Source organism: Ailuropoda melanoleuca, chromosome 7, assembly GCF_002007445.2.
Source record: "Ailuropoda melanoleuca isolate Jingjing chromosome 7, ASM200744v2, whole genome shotgun sequence".
Classification (NCBI taxonomy): Eukaryota; Metazoa; Chordata; class Mammalia; order Carnivora; family Ursidae; genus Ailuropoda; species Ailuropoda melanoleuca.
The window spans coordinates 43,571,253-43,596,060 of record NC_048224.1 but is presented as its reverse complement, the minus strand read 5'-3'; the positions used below and the strand labels follow the sequence as shown (position 1 = coordinate 43,596,060).

At 47.5% G+C, this 24,808-nt stretch overlaps 1 protein-coding gene across 1 annotated transcript in view; it reads left to right on the top strand.

Annotated features, from left to right (window-relative positions):
* The window catches only part of ASTN2 (astrotactin 2), an 877,356-nt gene that overhangs the window by 490,034 nt on the left and 362,514 nt on the right, over window positions 1-24,808 (top strand). Inside the window, exon 11 of the mRNA XM_034664390.1 lies at window positions 12,502-12,652. Coding sequence (XP_034520281.1) covers window positions 12,502-12,652 — 151 coding nt within the window. The remainder of the gene's footprint in view (window positions 1-12,501; window positions 12,653-24,808) is intronic.

Sequence of the window (24,808 nt, the reverse complement as noted above, 5' to 3'; positions counted from 1 at the left end):
GCCTAGTGTATTTGTTCTTTGAGGAATTCCTCCGTGAGTTCTCCTGTTGTCTGTTTACGCATCCATCCATTCATGTAAATATGCAACAAATACGCACACCCCCCTATAAAATGTCTCTGTACTGGGCCCTGCGGGGGCAAAGACTCCTGCCTTTAGAAACCCACAGTGTGATGGGAAGATAAAACCTGCCGCTGCTCCTTCCTTCCTTCCTCTCTCTTGAAGCCCTCCTTTCTTTCCTTCTCTGCTCAAACATCCCCCACACCCGTTTCCAGGCCAAGCCCTGTGCTGTGCGTGGAGTTGTTCCCAGAGGAGGCGGGCTGTATACACACTTCCTTCATGAGACGGGATCATATGGGTGGTGGGCTGGCATGGAAGTTAAAAATGCCTCCAGCTTTGAAGTCAGACAGAGCTAGGTGTGGACTTGATCGTGACCTCAAGCAGATCTCGTGCTTCTCTTAGACTCAGTCATGCGTCTACACAGTGGGGTTGCATTGGCCTCTCTTGCAGGGGTGCTGTGAGTACTGCAGGAGACAGTGCGGGTGGGGAGCCCACTCCGTTGGCTACCACGCTCTTATGAGTACTGAGAAAGTATACTCAGCATTCAGTGAGGCCACAGAGAACACGACCAATTTGGCTTGGCTGAATGAAGGAGAGAGTATGTCTTCAAAGACAGTGAGGATTTGTCAGCAGACTGGGTCTAACATGCCCCTAGGTAAGGAGTAGCTTGTGAGGTTGGAAAATGAAGTGGATGCCTATCCCCTTCCTCCAGACACTTTTTAGAAACTTCTTTCCCTGTCCCAGCAATGACCAGCACGCCTGTGCTCTAGGACTTTCTACAGGAACTGGCCAGTGCCCTGGGAGGGAGGCAGGTACTGGCTCCCTCCCACCTGTGCTGGCCTGGGACCCTCTTGCCAGCATGTGACAGAGGCAGCCTGGCTGGAACAGCAAGCCAGAAGCACAGGCCCCTGGCAGGGTAGGGGTGCAGAGGGCAGGAGAGAAGCCCCAGGACCCATGTAGCCTGGCTGCAGGGTGACAGCTGTCTGGAGAGCAGGTCCAAGTCCCTGCTGCCACCACACATTCCCTGTGTTCACCAGCACCCGGGCGTCCCCTGCAAGCTAGTGGCCCGAACTTCCAGGGCCAGAGGAGGAGGGGATGGAATGTGTAAGGCCAAGAAAGGGGGGCGAGGTCTGCCCTTTTGGGGAAAGCAGTGCTTCCCCCATCACCGAAGTCCTATTCCTCAAGCTCTCTGGTTCCCGAATCTGACTTTGGGTGGATTTCCTGAAAGCAGTCTTCTACAAGGCATCTAGGGCCACACTCAGAGGAGAGCTTGGACTTCAGATCTTGGTTGGGTTCCTGCTGGGGCCCCACGTTTCAGGAACTATAGGATCGTATATGACTTTACCACTCTGAGCCTCAGCTTCTCATCTATAATATGGGGTAATAAGATCTGCTTTCTGGGCTTGAACTGGTGAGCTTCCTTTTCTGGGGCTCACCACTCACTTTAATAATGGGTTCTCTGCCTATTTCTCCCAACAGTCCTCCCTCCCCACTCCCTAACACATTTTAGTTACTCTGTTTTGTGCCATCCTCTGAACCCTGTCCTGCCTTTTGTCTCCTCCTTTCTTCTTCCTTCCCTCCTCCTCCTCATCACTGTCTTCATCTTCCTTGAAGAGCCAATGTATTGCTGCCTCCTCCAGGAAGCCTTCCTTAACCAGGCCAGGAAAAATTCATTGCTTCTTCTTGGGGATCTCATGTATTTTTATGCATCTGTACTATAAGCATTCCCTCTGCTTATAGTATAGCATGATATATATATATATATATATATATATATATATAATATATATATATATATATACACACACACACACACCCTGCTTATAGTATATATTGCAAATCCTGCTCCCCCTTGCCCCAGCCTATGCTCTTCTTGAAGGCAGGGCTTTGTCAGGCACCTCTGGGTGCTGTGTATCTAGCAGATGGCCTTAGCACCCAGTAGGTGCTAAGGAATGCAGAAATACATCCCCTCCCCCCGTGGTACACGGGGCAGCTCTAAGTGTGGGTGGCTGCAATAAACTTGTCTCACCCCAGGAAGAGTAGATGAGTGGCAGACGGGGGGCTCGCATTTGCATCTTTGCACGGGTGCACTCACTGCCTTGTTTATTCTGCCCAGTCCCACAGCCCCCCTGCAGGAAACACAGCAATGATGTATTTAACGATGCAGTTACAGATGAGGAAACAGAAGCTCGGGGAGGGGGTCCCTCATGCCAGGACACACCCTTGGGGGCTTTGTAAAATTGTTGTCTGAAGTCAAAGTCTGTTCTCCCTTCACCCTGCCCATTCCCCTGCAAGAAGGAATGATGTTGGTGTGATCATAACTGGGTTTTAATGTCCTGTCCCTTCTTCTCTTGAGCCAAGCTTTTGGTTCTGCTCACACACCAGCAGATATTCAGGGAGAAATCTTCTCTCTCAAAGTGTTGGTCTAGGCAGAGGCTCTCAACCTGGGGTCCATGCTGGAAGTCCATGAAATCACACAGAAAAATAATACATTTTTACTTTTGCCAACTGCTCCCTGAAATTTAGCATTTTCTTCTATTGTAGACATGGGTGTGTTAATAGCAACTATAACTTTGTCAGTAGAAGAAATCACATGCAGTTTTCTCTCATCTTTCCTTTATTGCAGATCCTCAAATCTAGTTTCTGCTCATCAGTACTTCCAATTTATGGTCATTATTACATCTCTTACTAGATCTTTTTATTTAATGTGTCAACAAAGAAGCATATATATTATTATATTGCAACTGGCTTTTTAAAAACTGTTTTTGTTAAGTGGTTTCTTTTGTAATGTTTTCTGCATTTGATTTTCTGCATTTAAAAATGTTATTCTAAGATGTGACCCCCATGCTTCTGCAGGCTGACAAAGAGGTCCTGGGCCCTGAGTTAGGAGCCCTCTGTTCTCTGGTTTGAGTAACTTTAAGGACTGAGGAAAAGCTTGCTTTGTTAGTAACAACACAGCAATAAAAATGAGTGCATGGATGGAGTAGTGGACAGCAGTTTGCATTCATTCATTCATTCATTCATTCATGCATGCATGCATGCATTCGTTCATCGTCACGCTAGCCATCTAGAAGCCTGTCCAGGGTTTCAGGTGCTGGACTACTCTCAGGGAGCCAGAGCCCTGCCTTCATGAAGCTTTTATTATCTCCTGATCCTCATGGTTACCTAAGAGTCAGGTGCTGTTGTCCATGACCCATGCTTGAGGAAGCTGAGCCTCAGAGAGGCGAAATGAGTTGTGAAAGTTTTCTCAGCTGAGAAGTGGCAGGGCCTGGTTTGAGTCCATGGCTTGTTCATGATAACACAGGGTAACACTTTCTTATTTCTCTGCTGATTGTATCAGTCCCTTGATTTCCTTAGGGGCCAAACAATGGTGATGACAGATAGAGTGGAAACAGTGGGTATTGTCTCTCCCCACTACCCCATTCTTATATTTCCACCCTATCTTTCTTGCAAAGCCACATAATGTTATTAGAAATCAGAGCTGGAAGGACCCTTCAAGGTCACCCAGTTGTTGTATAGATGTGGAATCTGAAAGGTTCAGAGAGAGTGGGACATCACCTGGGGACACACAGCAGAGCGAGGCAGAGCTGGACCCAGGTCCCATGCCTGGAGCCTCCAGCCTGTGCTCTTCCTGCCGGAGGACACAGCCCCATTTACTCTCTATCACTGAGCTCTCCTGGCTCCAGGCAGCACCCTCTGCCACCCCAGGTCACTGGGGCCTGCCACCCATCCTGGGGAGCAGGCACACTCCCAGCTGGGCTCCCTGAGCAACTGCTCCTGAGAACCCCTGCCCTCCCACCCCTGGGGCCCATCTTAATGAGCTTCTCTCTGAGATGAGAGCTGCAAGGAGCTCTCAATGACTCCATGTGGGTAGTTCATAAATAAATAATCCTCAAGCCTCAGCATTTGTCACTGAACTTTTTAAATAATGGTTCCTTTTAATATGATGATGGGATTCACAAGAGGCTGGAGAAAGGGGGATGGGGTGAGAAGGAGAATTTCTCTGATGGAGCAGTCAGAATGAGGTGATAGCTTTTTGCCTCAGAGATCAGATGGACTCCGGGGTCCTTGGGCACGTGGAGGTGGGGGTCACAGCTTATCCTGACACTCCTGGGGAGAGCCCCGAGGTGACAAAAACTTCGCCAGGCCCCTGGCTGGTTTAGCTTCTGGGCCTGCCTGATGCTCTTGGGGGAAATCAGCTTCCCCCAGTGTCCCAGCTCCCATCCTCCACTCCCTAGATTAGACAGGCCCCTCTGACCTAGGCTCTCTGACCACCCCGTCTTTTTCAAGCATCTGTCATAGTTTGTAATTACAGATGTAGACACAGGCAGAGATTTAGAAGTAGGCATAGACACGGGGACTTGCCAGGTGACTCCGTGCCATCAAGTGAGCTGTGTGTTCCAAGAGAACAAAAGCCTTTGCCCTCATTGTTCTTTCCTGTATCGCAAACCTCCAGCCCCCACGGCGAGTGCTAGGGAGATATTCCTGAGAGGAACAAATGCATTTCTGAAACACAACAGCCCCTTATCGAGACCCCCTGTTTGGGCCCGGTGCAGAGGAGTGGCCTTGACAGCTTTCCTCCCCTGGAGTCCTGACCACAACCCCGTGAGCTGAATGTTGATGTCCCCGTTTCACCGAGGGGCAGTGGACACTCACAGTCATTTTCTCTTTGTCCCCACGACCACGCAGCTGATGGGCCCCTCTGTCCCTCCTCTGCCTTCCTTGTCTGGGCTTATTTCCCCCAACAGCTGCGGCACACCCAGCACATGGGGCGGGGGGAGTGAGTGAGGAAGAATGTCAGCACTTAGGAAGCTTGTGAGCTACTCAAAGGCGCAGACACTCGCAGGAAGCTCGGAGACCACTGTGCACAGCGATATATATTCTTGACCTAAATTAGCGCAAACCGTAATCACTGGAGGAAGGGGAATGAGAAGTGCCAGCTGGAACACCAGCTCCAGAAGGTCCAGCTGGGAAGGGATGGGAAGGAGGAAAACAGAACAGTGTTGGCTCGGAGTCAGACGCCCCCGGGCAGGGCCCCGGCTCCACCGCGCTCACTTACTGTGTGACACGGGGCCAGCCCCCACCTCCATGAGTGCGGGTTCCTGCACGCGAGAGTGTGCATTTCTGTTTTAATCAACAGAAGGGCCATAAGAATAGCAGCACCCCACGGGGCTATGGCAAGAAATAACCCGAGAAGCTGTGTTACATCAAAGCTTCCGTGTCTTCAGTTCTCAGTAGATCTTATCCGTTGTTTTCCCCACCACGATGATACTAGTTCAGCCCTCCCCGGAAGCTGGACTGTCCTCCACAACCAGCCCGAAAATGGCCATCCCTCCTCCGTTTGCATTCCTGCAGTGGTCAGCAGCAACAGGACTTTGCTCAATGGCTCTGATGTTGCAAAAGCCCAAATCTGCCTCCCTGCGGCCTGTGCCAGCTCACCCCTGCCCGGGAGGCTTTTATGACTCATCTTGATGAAGCCGCTGTCCTGAGACTGTACCTACATTATCTTCAGTTGGTCTCAGAACAGGCTTCAGCCTCAACATGGTGCCTCAGTTTCTTCTTCTGTAAAATGGGGATGATCATAGCATTTACATCATTGGTTTTGTTTTGTTTTGTTTTAATGAGGATTAAGTAGGTGGACACAAGCCATGCTTGATACATTTCAGGGCATGTGATGAATGTCCAAGAAGCATTCGCTATCATTGTCTTTATTGCCATAATGATTTATAGAAAATACCAATCTATGTTACTAGTCTCAATAAAAGTAGGATCTGCTTTTAGAAATCTCTGGAGGCTACCCCATAGCTCCCAGGGTGAAGTCCAAGATTGCCAAGGCCTGGCACACAAAACCTTGCCTGGCCTGTCTGTTGGCAGCCTCTGCTGCCCCATTCTTTGCCATACCCCACCTCCTCCCAACATTCCTGCTTCTTTTCTTTGCTTAAAGTTCCCTTAACCAGAACATGTCCTCCCCTCCCTCTCTGGGATTTAACATATTCTGTTCCCTCTGCCTGGAATATTCTTATCCTGTACTACTCTCCTTCATTTGGCCAATTACTGCTCATCCTCTATGTCTGGGGTTCAATACTGCCCCGTCCAAAAGGCCTTGTCTGACCCCCCACTTCCAATGTCTGGCTGAGGGGGGACCTCTTTATGATCCTGTGGCCCCAGTTATATTGTGAGGTTAACTTTTGTGGGTTTTTCTACTTCCCTAGCTCATGCTATGTCCTACCTATGCCTTTGTGCCCCAGGAACCAGCTCAGGGCCCAGAAAGAAGTTAGGCATCATTGAAAACTTTGAATGAATAAATAGACAATATAAGGTCCCAGGACCTTCCCTTCTCTGACATTGAGCTCCTTGCATTCTCAAGTCATGGTTCTTGCAACTTCAAGGGACACTAAGATAGTACTAGTCACTACCAGCCATTGGGCACTTTCTGTGCAGGGAACATTTTACGTATATTGTCTACGTTATTTCTCATGCTAACTCTGCCAGCTAGGTGTTCATATACCCATTTTTCAGATGAGGAAGTGGAGGCTCAGAGTATAAGGGACTTGTCCAGTGTGTCATAGTGGGTGAAGCCAGGAGACAAAGCTGCTGCATGTCCACTGGTCTACACTGCTGTTCATGCTGTGGGGTGGAGGTGCCTGTCCAAGGTTCTTCCCTCCCTGGGAGCTCAGGAGACAAGCCTGCCCATTGTTATTAGAGAATGATTAGTCTGCATCCGTGGGGCCGTGTCAGTGTCTGGGCCCCGAGTCATCCATTCATACCTCTCTGTGACTGACACAGACCTCCCTTGGTGTTTATTAAGAGCAGGCCATGTCTGCATCTGTTCTCAGCTGCCCTGCCTCATGCTCACCCTATGTGGGGCTCTGCTGACTCAGCCAAATGGGACCCAGGGGATGCATTTGCACGTGAGCAATCAGGTAGTGTGGGGATGGCAGCCGCACTCGTCTTGCTGGGGTCTGGTTGAGTTCGTTTTGAAACCAGGATTATCAGAAAGAAAGAATTCGGATACCAGGGCTGGAGAGGTGCTTGGCAACACCGCGGACAGCGCCTGGACCTGGCAGGTGCAGAAACAGAGGCCTGGAGAGGCCAAAGGAGAGCCGGAGTCATGATCAGCTCAGTACCTGGCCTGCAGTGGGTGCCCAAAGGCGTCTTGAATGAATGGATGATGAGTAGATTTACACTGGGCTTCTGAGCATCCTGTCATTGTGTTCTCGCAATGGGAGCTAGAAACATTGTTTCTACTTTACAGATGAGAAGACTGAGGTGCCGATGAAACTTGATGTAGGAGCAAGAACGTGGATTGTAGAGTTGGGCATACCTGGGTTCAGATCCTGACTCCCAACACTGACCTGCGGGGGTTCCCATTAAAACAAACAAACAAACACCAAGAAATAGCAATCCGGCCTACCGTGTCTTTTTGTTTTACCGAAACATACCATGCTAACTCACTGCATTTTGCATATCGTCATAACGTATTTTCTGTGGCTGCTTGAGCGTTACAAAGGCAGAATTGAGTGGCTGGGTCAGAGACTGTATGGCTTCCAAAGCCTAAGATATTTACTATGGACTCCTATAAAGAGAAGCTTGCTGACCCCTGTTCTGCCTGGGATGTGTTACGTACTTAATTAAAGTTGGTGTTTTCTCCTCTCAAATGAAGGAAAAGTGGCTTCATCAGTGTCCTTTTTCTAAGACTTTACAGGCCTTGTAAATACCGCAGTGTAACATGCAGCGTCTGGCGCTGGAAGGGCTGGTGTGGTATTAGGAGCACTGGAGTAAGAGCCAAGGACCAGAATGTTCTAGTCCTGGCTCTGTCCTACTGCGTGAGCTTGAGGACTTTCCTCTGAGTCACGTGCCCCCAAAATTCACATCCACCCGGATCCTCAGAATGTGACTTTCTTCGGAAATAGGGTGTTTGCAAATGTAATCGAGACAGGGTCATAATGAATTAGGATGATGCTAAATCCAATGGATGGTGCCATTGTAAGAAGAGGAAAAGACTCAGATGCAGGAAGAAGGCCATGTGAGGATGGAGGCAGAGGCAAGCAATGATTCTCCCCTAGAGCCTACAGAGGAAGTATAGCTCTGCTGACACCTTGAGTTTGGACTTCCAACCTTCAGGACTGGGAGAAAATAAGTTCCTCTTGTCCTAAAGCATCCGGTTGGAGGCACTTGTTATGGCAGCACTGGGAAATGAGTGCACTGTGGTTCCCCCTCTTACTCCAGTGTGGATCGAGGCTATTACACAGGCCAGGAGACAGTGCTGGGAGGAATGCAAAGGTTGTCCAGGTTCTCCCCTTCCAGTTCTTCCTCCTCAAAGACACAGAGGCATTGGATGCAGATTTCTACCGGCTCTCCTGTTTTGAGAGCTCAGACTTGCCCAGGGGCAAGGGCAAGTTGGCCCAGCTCACCCATGGCACAGAGAAAGCTAAGAACCTGATATCAGGCTGACTTGGATGCACATCCTGGCCTCTCCACCTCATGGACCAGGGCGAGTGACAGAACTCCCCTCCCCCCAAGACCCAGTCTCTCCAGCTGCAGGGTAGGAGTAAAAAGGTATACTTCCTGGGAAAATGGTGAAAGCCAAAGGAAAGGGCACAGGGAAGGAGGCTGGCACAGTGTCCATGCACAGCAGGTGCTCAGGAAGTTAGAAATGATGAAGCTGTGGGCGTTGATGGTGATTTCTGGCAAAGCTGTGAGTCACCCCGGTCTCTCTGTCACCGCAGCCCACGTCCACCTGCAGCGCTAGTCTCCTGATCCTTTGCCCCCAGTGACTGGGGCAGCTTTAAGCTCCAACAGACCCGGAATCCTGAACTCAGCAGCTGGGATGAGGGATTAAGTCTGGAGTTAAGAAAATGTCAGAGTCTGCCTCCAGCTACTTCTCTCGCTTGGGCCCGATGAGTCTTCATTTCTCCAGCCTGACACAATCACTGCTAGACTCAGTAACAGCCCCAGTGTCACGTCTTTGTGTTGGAAATAATGTTCCCCTCATGTAACTGATGTTTATGCAGAATCAATCCTTTTAACAGCTAACAGCCTCCTTATTTGTATAGCCTGAGCTGTCTCCAGGTTCCGCTGCAAGGTGACATTTTTTGCTTGTTTTTCTCTTTTCTTCCTTTGTTTTTCTTTGTCATTCTCTGACTGCTCTCTGTGTCCCTGTGTGTGTTCTCTTCCACTCACTCAGGGTCTTCCTCTTTGCTTTCATTCTCTGTCTTTCTGAGGCTGTCTCCTTCTGCATCCTCTTACCCTGCCCCCTCCTCATCCCCTTCCCTCCCCACCTTGCTCCATACAGGACACCCTTGTTCTGTTTACCTCGATGTTTTCTCCTTTTTAAATCTCTCTGTTTCCTACTCCTATTTCTTCCTAATCTAGCTCTTCATTTCTGTCTCTCTCTTTTAATCTCTCCTTATATGACACTCCTGGATGTGTCTCTCTGTCTCTATGTTTTTTCTGCCAGTCCGTCTGTCTGTCTATCCACCCACCGATCCACCCACCCACCCGTCCATTTCTCCATTCATTTCTCTTCTTTCTAGCAATTTCTCTACATGTTTATCTCTTCACGTGGTCTCACACTTTCTCCGCTTCTCTCTCCCTGTCTTTATCTCCTCATTTTAATTCTCACTTCTTTTTCTCCCTCTAAGGATATTAATATTTTAATACCCTTAATGTCTTCTCAGAATCCTCAACTCTTTCCATGATTTCCTTTGAATCTTTCCATGATTCGAAAGTGGCAAGTCTTCCAAGAACTTCAGTTCAGCAACTGTTAGTTTTCTTCCCCCATCCACCTGCCCTCCTGACCTCATTCTGTGTCAAGGTGGGAAGCAAGGGCTAGTTCTGCCACTCTCCTGCCATCTTCTCTGTTGCCCCCGTACTACAGGCATGAAGGACTTGGGACGGGAGCCTAGAGCTGGGGGTGGGCAGGGGCATATCCTGTTGGAGAGACTCTTGGTGAGACCAATGACAGGTGGAGGCTGCATCCATGCCTTCTGGTGTTTTGTTTCTTCTGGAAAACATTTACTTATCACAAGTTTTTGCCAGGCCTTGTGCTGGGGGCTAGAAAGGGATGAGTAACTCTTGAGACATTTACTCAAAAAGCTTATGATCCTTCTGGGAAACCATAGAGCTGATGATTAAGATCCCTGAGATAATAGATTTAAACAATGTGTTCAGAGGGAAAAGAAATTAATTCTGGTTGGAGGATGTAGACAGGGTTTCACAGAGGAGGTCAGCTCTCTGGAGGTCAGGCCTTTGTCCTGTGTCACTTCTGCACCCCCAGTACTTAGAATAGTGTCTGCTACTCAGTAAGCATGTGCAATATATGAATGAATGGATGGATGGGTGAATTTGGATAGTTTTGAAGGATTCTTGGGATTTTATCAGGGAGAAAAGTTAGAGATGAGCATCCCAGACCCAAAAGCATGATTAAGGATTCTGAGAAGTGAAGGTACATATTATACTCAGATCCCTTCTTCAGGGCTGACCGCCCATCCCCTGGATCGTGGCTTGTGGCTCATGGCCCGTAGCTGTGTTCCTCACTGGGTATTGCCTTCAGCCACAGGGAACTGCCTCGCCCAAGGATACCACCTTCCAGGTGGCAGCCTTTGGCCAGTGCCTGGCCAACATGGTGATGCAGAGGAGAGGGTTCCTTGTCTCTAATGAGGATATCCTTAAAGGGCCACCCACCTCTAGAGCTCCCCTAAGGACAAACTGAAGCCTCAGATCTATATGCATTAACCACATTGCAGGTCAGCCTCGCCCTTGTCCAGTCCTGCCTTGCTTACTTCCTACAAGTGTAGAAGAGAGATCCTTGAAAAACCTGTTACGCGCAACTCTGTTTCAGAGGCTGTTCTCAGAGAACCTAACCTAAGATTGTGTGCTTAGGGAATGAGAAGAAACCTGTGGCTAGCCAGTAGAGAATATGAGAACAGGATAAATGGAGCTGGGCAGGCAGGCAGGGATGAAATTACTGAAGGATCTTGAATGCCAAGGAATCTAACTTAGATTTCCTTCTGTAAGTAATGGAAAGCTATTATTCATGAATGACGTGTCTAATTAAAGCTGGAATTTATAAGGTTCACTGGCAGTCAGTATGAAAGATAGTACAGGAGGGGATCATACTGGAGATCGAAAATAAGCTAGGACAACGAAACCTAGAACTCCATGCCTCCAGAGGGAAGCAGGAGGAGAAGGATGAAGGTTGGTCCAGGGGCATCACCAGTATTGCTCCCAGGCCTCTTCTTGCAACAAGCATCTCCCTTCTTTCACAATTCTGGATCCCGTGAGTCCTATATCATGGGATAATGTGTACCTCTGCTCACTGCCTGTGGTGCCCCTTTGATACCTCCTGCGACTGCGGCCATCACAGATATGCCAGCACTAGGATATCCGTATCCAGGGTCCTTTTGCCAGAAAGCAGCATCCAAAACTCCTGTCTGTATATCTCATCTAATAAAATTTTGGCAGATCCATGAATTATGGTACCTAGTCCAGTCTCATCTCTAGGGAGCCTCATTTGGGAGGAAGGAAGCATTTACCTAGAATCCCATGACCATTCCAAGAGCTATTGCTTACAGTCTGGATGGTGTCACTTTTTTTTTTTTTTAAGATTTTGTTTATTTATGTGACAGAGAGACAGCCAGCGAGAGAGGGAACACAGCAGGGGAGTGGGAGAGGAAGAAGCAGGTTCCCAGCAGAGGAGCCTGATGTGGGACTCGATCCCGGAACGTTGGGATCACGCCCTGAGCCGAAGGCAGACGCTTAATGACTGTGCTACCCAGGCACCCCTGGATGGTGTCACTTTTATGCAACAGCATGAAAAATAAAGTTCTAAGGTTCTAGAGTCAGGAAGTCCTGTGTTTGTGTCTTGGCTTTGCTGTTTATAGGCTTTTTAATTTGGGGAAAATCCCATACCTTTTATAGTTTCAATGTATATCCAAAGTAGGAATAATAAGAATGTGCCCATTTTGCAGAGTTGCTATGGGGAGGTCTGGAATCTATAGAAACATACAGAATGTGAGTTAAGAGTCCGGGAGCGGGAAGAGCTTTCTCTTTTGGACCCAGATGGAGCTTGGCACAAACTTCAGTTCTGCTGCATTACAAGCTGGGTGGATGTCAGCAAGACACTTTACCTTTCTGGGCCACGGTTCATATATTGGTAAAATGGAAATCTCGTGCCTACCTTCCCAAATTATGAGGATTAATGAAGTAACGAGTGCCAAGTTCCAAGCATATTTCTCTTCATCACAAGTAGACAAACATCAGGTCATATGATGGCATACCTATTGAATTTTTTTCTTACTATTTTCTTTTTAAATATGTATTTGTATCATTTTCTTGATTACATATAAATGATGCTCTTAACTGTAATGAATGCATATTTAATTTTTTTTAATCTAATGATACTCGTGTCTCTGGACTTTAACCATCCCCTTTGTCTCCAAGGGAAGAAGCAATGCTGTCCACATACTTCGAAACCATCAACGACCTGCTGTCCTCCTTTGGGCCAGTTCGGGACTGCTCTCGGAACAACGGGGGCTGCACTCGAAACTTCAAGTGCGTGTCTGACCGCCAGGTAGACTCCTCAGGATGTGTGGTAAGTGCCATTGGCCCATGACCGTGTTGCTGTCCCAGGTGCCAAGGCTGCTTGCTGGAGGCCCCTCCCTGTGAGGGGCAACTCCTGAAAGAGCATCACGCTACTCATAGCTACTGCCTCTGTAGCCTTCCGCACATCAGGCTCCCTTGGTTTCTTCATCTGTAAAGTGGGATAGTTAAACCTACCTTGTGGAATTGTTGGGAGACAAAAATGAGACATCAGAACTTTAGTTCCCAATATGCAAGAGGTCCTTGAGAGCTCCTGGCCTCAGGAAGGTGACTGTCCATTTGGGGCTGAGGTCGGGCATGTCTTACTCTGGACACAATGGGATCATGTCAATGAGATGTCCAGAAGAGAAAGTCTCAGTGGAGACCTTAACGTTGGTTGTAGTTGGGGAAGTTGGTGTTTACTGGCTTCAAAAGATGGGTCAACTTACGTTACAGAAAGAGTGGGGATGGCCAAGGCAAGGGCATGGAGGGGGATAGCCGACTTGTCTGCCCAGAGTTCCAGAATCAAGCGGGGTATAAGGACACAGAGGATCTTTGAGGATCTTTGTTGCCTATAGAAGAGGCTTTTAAACTGGACAGTTTGTTTTATAGGAATAACCTAGGGTGCTTGTTTCAACTGTAGGTTCCAGGGTCCCACACCAATAATGCTGATTCTGTAGAGGGGATTAGGTTCCAAGAACCTGAATGTGTAACAATTTAGTGAGTGTTATATGTGTGGGGAGGCAGAGCTCATGGAAGGACACTTGGTAAACATCGCCCTTCAAGCTCAACTTCTTCACCTGGTATTCGATGCCTTCTTGCTTTGGCCCTTTCCAACCACTCCATCACTGTGCTTTCTTCTACACTAAAGCCAGTAGAGTGAATTGGGTGTGGTTCTCTGAACATACGTCCCCGTGTAATGCCTCAGAGCCTTTGCTCCTACCGTCTGTTAGCCTAGAGTGAATTGCTCCCCAACAGCCTGTGTAGCAAACAAGTAGACCTCTTTCCAGATTTGTCTTCTTTTCCCTCCCCACCTTGGAAAAGTGTCCATACCCTTCTAAATAGTATTACTGTTTTCACGTGCCTACTACATCTGGTATAGCCCCTGTGATCATTTATAGCACAGACTGGCTTTTTTTCTAGTTTATCCCACCCGATAGACGGAGGGAGAACCCAGGGAATCTGTTGATTTAATTAGCACCCCAACCATCTCAGTAAATAAGAAGGAAATAAGGGATGGAGGGAGGAATGGGGCCAGGGATGTGGTCCAGGGCTGTGTCTCTAGGAGAGACCACAGGAAATAAAATACACAGTCAGCTTGTAATGTTCCTACATCACAGGTAGGGAAATAGACAATGGCCAGGAGACCAATACAAAGAAGAAACTCCTAGATAATGAGATAATGCAATTAAACTGTTTTGTAGACTCAAAGATTAACAGATATCCAGAGATAGATGGCCAATTGGAGATTTTTTTTCTTATTAGAATTCTTAGGATTATAAGTGACAGAAACACAGAACTGGTTTAGGCAAAAAGAAGAAATATATTGGATCAAATAGAATCCAAGCACAGTAGGATTAAGGGGATCAAACAATGCCATTGGGATCCCTCTTCTCTTCTCTTTGCTTTCCTCATCAACATGCCATTCTCTGGACAACTATAGCTTCCCCACACACTAAGAACATCTGCTTCCCAGTCCCTCCAGCTCAAGTCACAGGATTTCATCTCATTGGGCCAGCATGGTCCTCATGCCTGTCACTGTACCAGTCGCTGTGGTCGGGGGGAAGGGCTGGGCTCATCCAAGACCCAGTCATACCTGGGACTTGGGCCAAGTGACACCTACACCTAAAAGGCAAGGAAGTGAGTTGAGGGAAGACCCAGACTCTCTAGGAAAAGTAGGGTGCAAGCAACAGAAAGGGGGTTTGGTGTCAGCAGCTGTCTACTTCAGAGTATTGCAACCCAGCCTTCCATTTTGCATAAAAGAAAAGTGAGGCCCAGTGAGAGAGAGGAGGATCTGCCCACGTCTTAGAGCTGGCAGTGGGCACACAACTCTAGAAGATGTCCCAGATCGGCGGTGTGGTCTCCAAAACATGAAGCTGGTGTTTCTGAAAGGCGTAAGCTGCCTGCCTCTATTCCCTTTTTCCATCAGTTCTGTTTCCTGAACTAGTTAAACTCCCTTTCCTCAAAGATAGGTGTCCCAGAAGAATGAAACCTCAGAACGCAGAAGTATGCACGCACAGGTGTGTGTCTAGGTGGGCTGTGTCTCTTTCTCCCTCTCATCAGTGTAAACTGGCAAAATAGGGAGAGAGTGAAAGAACATTCATTCCCTGGAGGTTAAGAGAAAATTCAGCAGTCTGATGAGGTTGTCAGAGACCTTCCTCTCTAGATTAAGGATCTAATGTTAAAACTGCAACTTCAGGGCTCAATGGACTAAGGGAAGCTCTTCCCTGCACCTTCAGAGTAGATGGGGAGACACCCACTTTTGCTCTGAACTTTAAAATCTCTCTTATTTCAATCTGTAGACTCTTTGTCATACCTGCAGAGAGGAAATTTCTTACAGCCCCTCTTCTAAGAAATTCCATCTGGGGGGGGATAAAATATATATATATATATATAGAGAGAGAGAGAGAGAGAGAAATAATACTTCTATTTTTAGGGCACTTAGGGGTTCTCAAGGCACGGCTGCATCCAATAACTCATTGTCACAACAAACCCCAGGCAAGCAGGTCCCTCACTCACCTGGGAAGCAGAGTGACTTCCCAATACCACCACAAGGTGGCCAGGTAGAGGTCCAAGGACATGTTTTCAATATTCTTCTTCTTGCCAGAACCATTTTGGCTTGCTTTCCTGTGATGCAGAAAGGAGGTGGTGGGAGAGAAGCTGAGAAAGAAGGCTGGGCTGAGTGAACTGGGTTTAAGCCCTGGCTTGGTCACTGGGGAGCTTCGAATCTACGTTGACCTCGTTAGCCTCAGTTTCTTGATCTTTGAGAAGGGAGCGGTAGCTCTTGAACTCAGAGGTTTTCTGAAAAATCGAAGACGGTAATTGGAAATGATTGGGGATTTACAAAACACCATTTATGTGCAAGATGATGAGACCACGATTGCTGATGCTTTTATGCAGTGGATATGATGTTTGGGGCCACAAAAATTCAGGAGCATAGCATATTTAATTTTCTATGATGTTTCCATAACTGATTTTCTTTTCTGTACTTCTCCGTCCACTGGTAGTGGAAACTTACTTCTAGTTCAACTTAGGTGATTTCTGCTTCTCACCTCTTCTTGAACGTCTAAATTCAAAGGAAGCTGATGTACATCTGAGCACGGGGGTAAGAGGATGTTTGGTACTGGACCACTGCCTGTGAATTCTATCGCCTGCTGTCTTGTCTGGCCCCTGTCCATCACTCTCTTTCCTTTCTGGTATTGTGCCAGGACTTCTCTGTTCCCATGTGATTTATAGGCATGTGGTTTATCCTGGCATCTGCTGCCCTGCTCACTCCATCCCCACCACAAGGTCATTTGAGGCCAGCTGGCTCCATCTATCAGAAAGCTTTCCCACCCTACTGAGGTCATCAGCTCTTCGACATTACACTGAGGGCTTGGGGATCTGAGGGGAGCTAGCCGAAGACCTCTTGATGTAGGTGGACCATGAAGGCACATGTTGTTGACTGTTGTCATGCCGAGGAAGAACACCCGATGCTTGCCATCTACCAGATGCTCTCTGGCAAGTGAGGCAGAGACATTCTTTGCTTTCCAATCCCTCAAATTCACCTCATTTTCTATATCCCCTCACCCTTTTCAACCACCCTGTGGAGAAGCCTGGTGTGAATGGAGCACAGGATCTCTTTTAAGGACATTCTCTAACGTTTGCAAGACCATCGTGCTTGATTTCCAACATTCCTCTCTTCCCAAGCTCAAATGATCCTTAATTCTTTATGGGGATGGGGACTGAGGGGTGGAGAAGCCAGTTCTCTAACACATCACAGATTTCCCATTACTGTTATTATCCTTATATTTTACCCTCAATTTAGACCTCAACTGCTGAACACCCAAATTAAAAAAAAAATCAGCTTGGTATTGGCTCGGTTTTCTGGTTCTTCTGTGGTAATCTTTCCCTGGGATGCTGTGGTTCTCAGGTATATAGTTGCCCAAATTGGGGATGGTCACTGGATGTGTGTGGTAGGCAGAATAATAGCTGCCACAAGGAATTCCACATGCTGATGCCTAGAATCTGTGAATATTTTACCTTATAAGACAAAGGTGAAGATTAAATTTGCATGTGGAATTAAGGTTGCTAATAAGCCAATTTTTAAAGGGGGAGATTGTCCTGAATTATCAGTGTGAGCCCAGTGTAATCACAGGGTCCTTTAATGTGGAAGAGGGAGGCAGCCTAGGAATTCAGAGCCATACAACATTGCTACCTTTGAAGGGGGAGGAAGGGGATTGCAAACTGAGGAAAGGCTCTAACAGTTGGGAAAGGCAAGGAAATGGATTCAGCCCTACAGCCTCCAGAAAGTAATGCAACCCTGCCAATACCTTGATTTTAGCCAAGTAAGGACTTTGCTGGACTTCTAACCTATAGAACCGTAAGCTAATAAATGTGTGTTGTTTTAAACCACCAAGTCCATGGTCATCTGTTCCAGCAGTGACAGGAAATTAATGCAGGGTGAACAGTAATACGGGGAGGGAGGGTGATCCAAGAGATACCATATGAAGAATTACCTTGTTATTTAGATTTTCAATTATTTCCAGGGAGACCCTCACCTCTTGACCAGGGATGGAGGAAGTAACAGTGAATGAGGCATCAGAAAGGGGAGGGAGCCTCGTGCTCCCCTTCAGTGCACTAAAACAGTAAAAAATTGTTATCTATTTGAAATGGTGTAAATCCGGCGGCATAATGATGTCAGCAAGGCCCAGTGTGAAGAATAAGCTGTGCTTCCATTTATTCTGTGTGGCAGTATAAACATGGCGAAATTTTAATCAAGATAGAGGACAAAACCAAAGAAAACCATAGGTACTTCATCAGAATATTGTGTGGAGGACACTTTCAGCATCTCCGTGTCACTGCCGCCCCCTGGAGCATTCCGCTCACACTGTTCCTTTGTGTCCGGGCTTGGGAAGTGGCCTTTTGATGGAGTCAACCTCAGACGATCGATCGATCGATCGGATGATCAAAATCTGTTCTCAGCCCCTTTTGAAAGAGAAATTCACAGCTTACCTCCCTTGTTCCCAGGTTTTGCTCACATTTTGTGGGTCAGGAATGTGGGAAGGGTTCATTCAGGTGGGTGGTTTGTCTCTGACCCATGACAGGTGGACACTCTGAAGCTGGAAGATTTTTTTCAAGAGGGACCCTTCCCTTACCCAGAAGGGGCCGGAATGGCCAGCAGTTGACCCTTGGCCGTGCTGGACCTCAGCTCAGCTGGGCTGTCAACTAGAGCACCTGCCCATGGCCTTTCCATTTGTCTGGGCTTTACAGGCCACAGACACTAGGTTTGCAAAGGGAACATCCCAGGATCGAAAGTTCCAAGAACATAGGCAGAAGCTACAAGCCTAAGATTAGCACCTAGCCTCAGAAGTCCCAGGACACCATTTCTACCCCATTCTATTTGTCAGGCTGGTCGTTGAGGTCAGTATGGATTTAAAGAGAGGGAACTAGACTTCACCTGTCGATGAGAAGAGTAGCAGAGAATGTGTGGCCCTCTTTAATCTACGTTCGACCTATAGCATGGACACACACAGGCCAGAGCTTTCGGAGCAGGAAGGCACCCTAGAGATCTAACCAGGCCATCACCTTTCCCATTATACAGACAGAAAAGCAAAGGCCTTGAAAGATGCAGAAATGGCTCAATTCATGGAAGGAGGTGGTGACAGAATCAAGATTTGATCCTAAGACTCCTTCCTCCCCATTGCACCTGCCTGGGTAATGGCTTTAGAGCATCAGCTTTGCCTTTGCAACAGTCCAGAGATTTAGTTAGCGGTAGCCTACACCCAGTGCGGTAAATGGAATAGGGGGCACAAGAACAAGAGCCCCACTGTGTTTTATAAGGTAGCTCCAAAGACAAGGGGGACTTCAGCAGGACTGCTGTGTGGAGAACCACAGAGAAAGGAGCGGGGGGAGGAGGGCAGGTGCTAGACCATCCAGGGCCTTCATAGAAAGTTAGGACTGAGGGAGGTGCAGGGAGTTGCATGCTGGCTGGATCTTGCTGGGTGGTGGTATCTTTTAGGATGTGTGCCTAGTGTCAGTCCCCAGCCCTCCCTTTGAATTCCAGAGCAATCCGACTCTGCCCCACCCCCTAGAAATCACCCAGCCATATTCTCCTTCTCCCTCTTGGGCTTTTTCCATTTTGACCTAAAAAGCCATCTGGCCTCACAGATATTAGGAAGAGCTGCAGGACCCCTGATGGCCATGAGATGCTAAATGGCAACAGAAAAATGCTGCCTCTTTTCAAGTCAGGATGAAGAAGGATAGGAATGACCATTTATTATAGGCCAGGCACCTCTTTGGCACTGCTTAGAAGGAGGCAAAAACTAGAATCTGGTTCATATAGGGAGAAAGAGGTTGCTTCTCTCCATTTCTCATCCTCCCCTCGCCCTTTAATGACTCAATTGGGCTGTGATTAAAAGAAACAAAACTCAAGAAGGGTAGGGAAAGCACAGAGGGAAGAGTCAGCTGAGTGAGAAATCACTTTGGAGCACAGCCCAGGCACTGCTGACCAGGGGAAGCCTGAGCCTGTGTGCCTGGCATTCTGCCCTCCTGAATGGGGGGAGCAGGGCCGAGCCACAGAGGGGTCTGGCCCCTGGGGAGTGGTTTTTCCTCCCCAGAAATGGACTCTTCAGGTTTAGTACATCCCAGCAGACCAGTGATGGGGGGTGTGATGGATACAGGGTACGACCAGGATAGCTTTTCCCAGAGTCCAAAGTAGGAAGAATGATGCTTGCCACTTTTTTTTTTCTTAAAAAGTTTTACAAATGTGCAAAGTCAGGGGGCAACACATCTTTATGGGAACTCCGTTAGGGACTCGTGGGCTGGGAAATAGTCTTTGTCAAGGGTGGAGTATCTCCTGTATCATGTCCCCATCAAAGCACCCTCTGATCAAACAGGTCCATAGATTGAGAATTCTCTATATGCACCTTCACCAGTAATACTAGTTCTGATAGTATTATTGAAAGCATGAATTGGTTGATGCTGTTGATCAGTGAATTAGTACTATCAATAAAATCAGTAATAGTATTACTGGTAGGGATACATATAGAGAGATTTTGAGAACTGATTTCATGCCAGTCCCTGGGATAAATGCTTGAAATGCATCATCACATTGGACCCTTACAGCAAGCTGATGAGGTCAGCACTATTACTTCTGTTTCATCCATGAGGAAACGGATTTATTTTTCTTAATTTATTTTGAAAGATTTTATTTATTTATTTGAAAGAGAGAGAGCATAAGCAGGGGGAGCACCAGAGGGAGAGGGAGAAGCAGGCTCTCTGTTAAGCAGGGACCCCGATGTGGGACTTGATCCCAGGACCCCGGGATCATGACCTGAGCCAAAAGCAGACACTTCACTGACTGAGCCACCCAGGTGCCCCAACAAGGAAACAGATTTAGAAAGCATGAGAAACTTGCCCAAGTCGAACCAGCCAGATAAAGGCAGAGCAGAAATTCAAGCCCAGGTATATCTAACTCCAATGCCTATTCTGTTAACTCATCAAATGGCGACTTCTGGAAGCTGAGGATCGTTCCCCAAAGCACAAGTCCCCAGTGTCAGGGAGCAAATAGGGAGGGGACACTTCCTTCTCCCCATCCTTTTTCAATGCCCAAGATTTCTTCTTCCTCTGTATCCAAGAGATCTGCAGGAATATAAAAAGAGAATGAGTATCAGCAGAGGGGGTGGATAGTCAGAAAAGGAGAATGGAACTGTGCCTCTTGACTCAGAGCCTGCACAGAAGGTTCAAACTTTAGGGGTGTGAACAGGAAGGGAGTTGCCCCTCAGTCCCAGCTCTGCTTTGCTTCTTTCCTTTTCAAACTCTGGATATGCCCTTCCACCCCTCTGAGGGGGTGGGAGTGGGACCTGGGGTTTCCAGGATGATCCTGTCTGGCTTTCTCATAAAGCCTCTGCCCCTTCTTATGATATTAAATATTTTATTCTTCCCGTGACATTTGAAGCCTTCTTTACTTTTTCCCCTCATTTTATTTCTTTGGGACCCAGATTTGCTGGGTCTGATGGTGTTTCGGGTAAGCTGGTTTTATTGTGTGGAAGTCATTATCTGTTAAAGTCAGGGAGCAGCCCTTGCCCTTCCAAAGGGATGGGTTTTACCCTCTGATTCCTGGAAGAATGGCGTGGGGGGCAGGGAATGGGAGCTGCAGCCCTGGTTCTGCCCCCTGTTGGCTGCAGGAGTGGAGCAAATCCCTTCAGGAAGGCTGCGGCCATAGGTAGAGACTGCAAGCTGGAACCAGGGAGGGAGCTTCAGACCAGCCTGCCTGGGGAGGGGCCAATGAAATGCTGAGCTTCCTTTCAGTTCCCGAAATCTATGACCTCATGATATATGTGTTCTCGGGGCAGATTTCTAATGCTGGAAGGGCCTGAGGGTTGGGAAGGGCAGCATGGGGTGGAAGGTGAGGCTTACCTCATTGTTTGGTGGGAAAGCAAATATGCAGGGGAAGAAATTCCTCATCCTTTCGCTTCCCTTTGTAAGCATCTCTGGAGTGATGGTTGACATTTTAATTGTGTGTTTCATGCACCTGCTTTACAAAGCTTTTCGCCTTCTGAACAGCGCCCTTGTGAGAGGAAGTGTTTATTCCCACCATCACCCATACCTTCAAGGGGTCAGTATCATGCTGAAGAGCCCAGTTTCTGGCGTCAGAGAAACCTGGGCCCCAAATCTGCTCTGTCCCTCCGTAGCTGTGTGACCTGGAGACAAATTCAGCCTCCGAGTCTCAGGTTCCTGTTGAGTAAAGTGGGGCTCGTCATACCTACCAGAGCTGCTCTGGGCACTAACTGGGATAATGCATTCACAATGGGCCAGCGCCCGGCCCTAAGTAGACACAGAGCCTGGTTGCTGTTACTCTTACCTGATATTTCCTGCAGGGATGATGGGAATGAGGAGAGCTGAGATGGTCTGGGTGGTGGCTCTGTTCCAAAGCCTCTGCCGTGGGTCTCATTATTACCCCTTTCTTAGGGAGAACTGAGGCAGAGCGAACGTGGGTGCCTCGCTCAGGGTCACACAGCTTCTAAGTTCTAGAGCGGGGAGTTTAAGCGGAGCAGCCTGGTGCCAGAACCCTTTGCCCTTAATCAGGGCCCAGTCTTCATTATTTGCTCTGATGCCCAGTATTTCACGGAGGGACTATTCTATCGCTTACTTCGCCTGATTGGTGGGCATTTTGAGCGCTTTCCATGTTAATCTATTATAAACGGTGTTGCTCCAAGCATCTTTGGGCAGAAGGCTCCTTTGTGTTCTGAGTTATTTCTTTAGAATAGATTCCCGGCAGTCTGTGAGGACAGTTTTCAAATTCCACGATTTGGGCGAAGGTGTGGGATGGATTAAAATAAAGGGGAGCAGCGCCGCCTCTGTCTTTCTAGAGCCCCCCAATTCAGGGCTGCTGGTTGTCTTTAATGATGCAGTTCAAGCAGTTCAAGGGCACGCTAGGGTGTTGGGCTGAAAGCGTCCCATTGAGGAGGGGAGCGATCAAATAAAAATGGTGCTTCAGGGCATAGAACCCCGTGATGTGTGCATGATGCATGTGGGAGAGAGCACTTGCAGAGGACCCGGCGGGGAGAAGGAAGCAAGCTGGTGGGACTGTCCTCTCCTTGAGGACACCAGCAGGTCAGGGACCGAGACCACAGAGCTCCCAATGGCTGTGCCCCGCACCTGTGAAGAAGCACTCACTCCCTGGCTGTTGGAATCCTGACCATTAGACACCTTTTTCTTAGCTCTGAAATGAAAACCCAGAATAATTGTGCTCATCTTAATTGTGATAGTAGAACTGTTGCAATTTATAAGGCATTTTCCCCATTAGGTCTTCAATCTTCTTTTAGTTTTTGTTTGTTTGTTTTAAAAAGCTCAGGCTCATCGTAAAATAAAAGAAAACAAATGTATACACTGCTGAAATATATAAAGAAAAAACGCAAACCACTGTCCTCTTTCCTTTCACTTTGGTCTCTCTCTCTCTCTGTCTTTCTATAGATTTTCCCCCGTGCATATGCAAATCTAAATAAGAATTTATATCTGTAAGTTTAAAAATAGAAGCATAAAAAGCATTCGGTAGTTGTGTTTCTTTGCGGTAATTTTCTATGTCAGAGCTGCATGTCTTTATACAAACTTTTCCCTTTTTTCAAGACAACTGGCTTCTTAACTTGATCTTAACCATATGTAAACCTCCTTCCTTCTGTCAAAGATAAAGATGAACAAATTGAGGCCAAAAAGCATGGGACCTATGCTTGGCTTAACCCAAGCGTCCTAAACCCCAGGCTAGGATTCTGTCTTCCACACAGTATAATATCCTTCTTTTATTTTTATCACCAGTCTTGGGATAAGTGGAGAAGAAATGGTGTCATCAACATTATTTTTATTAATCTGAAAAGTTAGCCTTTTCCCTGGGTTCTCCAGCTTCTCCCTGAGCCTTCCCTGTATGTCTTCAGCCACCAGCCCAGATATTCTTGGAGGCTGTAGAAGTTCTCTGGGGATGACAGAGAGTCAGCTTGGAGCACAGGCCACCGGCCTCAATCTTGAAACCTTCAGCCTTGGGGTAGCAAACAGTGAGAAAGGTTCCTAAAGTCCTTGCTAGCCTATTTCTTCTCACTGAGAAGATAGCGCCTGAAGAGCATTATACACATTCCTAGAGCAGCGGGCTGGCTTGTCAGAATTCTTCCAGTGCAAAGAGCAGACTTGGCCATGAGACAGACTTGGGTTCACATCCTGTCCCTATCACTGGGAGCTGTGTGACTGTGGGTGACAGCTGAATGTGTCTGAGTCTCTGTTGCGTTGTACATAAACTGGGAGTGATCCCTGCACCTTAGAGTGTTGGCCCAGCCCAGTGGAAATAGCCAGGCATGAGCTGGACCCAGTTCTGGAAACTCCCTTTCCAGGGCCGGTTCCTATCGTGTAGAAAGGAGCTTCTGCCCTAGGAAACAGGGTCCAATGGGTGCTTGCTTTTTGACACCATCTGACAGTTCTCCAGTTCTCAGTGGGCAGTGACTCTGGAGACCACCCAACTGACCTTGGACACAATGTGCCTAGAGATATCATCAGATCCCGTGAGTTAAAGGGTCAGTTCTACAAGACTGCCCCCCCAAACTTTAGAGGCCAGTCGCATGTTCAGCTTGTCACCTGTACTTCTGATGGACCAGGTATAGTTTGGAGGTTTCCATGACCCTCTCCCTTGGATTCGATTCATTTGCTAGAGTGGCTCACAGAACCGAGAGAAACATTGACTTCTGTTTATCAGTTTATTATAAAGGGTACGGATGAACAACCAAGTAAAGTTGTATGTAGGACAAGGTATAGGGAAAGAAGCATGATATCCGCACACCTCTATGTGTTCACTGACTGGGAAGCTCTCCCAGCTCTATCCCTTTGGGGTTTTATGGAGCTTTATTTACGTAGGCATAATTGATTACATCATTGGCCATTGGCAGTTGATGCAACCTCCAGCCCCTATCTTCTTACTGGATACTGAAGGTTCCAACCCTCTAATCACATGGTCGGTTCCCCTGGCAACCAGCACCCCATCCATAGGTTCTTTCCAAAAGTCACCTCATTAACATAAACTCTGATGTGGTTGAAAGGAGTTTCTTATAAATATTAAGACACCTTATTGGCTCTTATCACTTAAGGAAATTCCAAGGGTTTTAGGAACTCTGTCTAGAAGTGAGGATGAAGGTAAAATATCTGTATTTCTTGTTATAAATCACAATATCACACACGGGATCTTTTTCTGGCTTTCGTTGATCTTCAAGAATTTTTCTCACCATCCGTGTAAGGAAAAGTGATTCTAGAAGCCCACTGTCATGGGGGTGATACAGACCTAGGTAATAAAATGACCCTGTTCCTCAACCTGACTCTGTTCTGTGTGTATTCTTAGTTCAGCCCCTTAGGGTTTCTAAAAATTACAAGATTTGAACTTGATTTTCTCTGGGGCTCCTTCTTTCCCTGCAACAGCCCACAAGTCCAAGTTGTA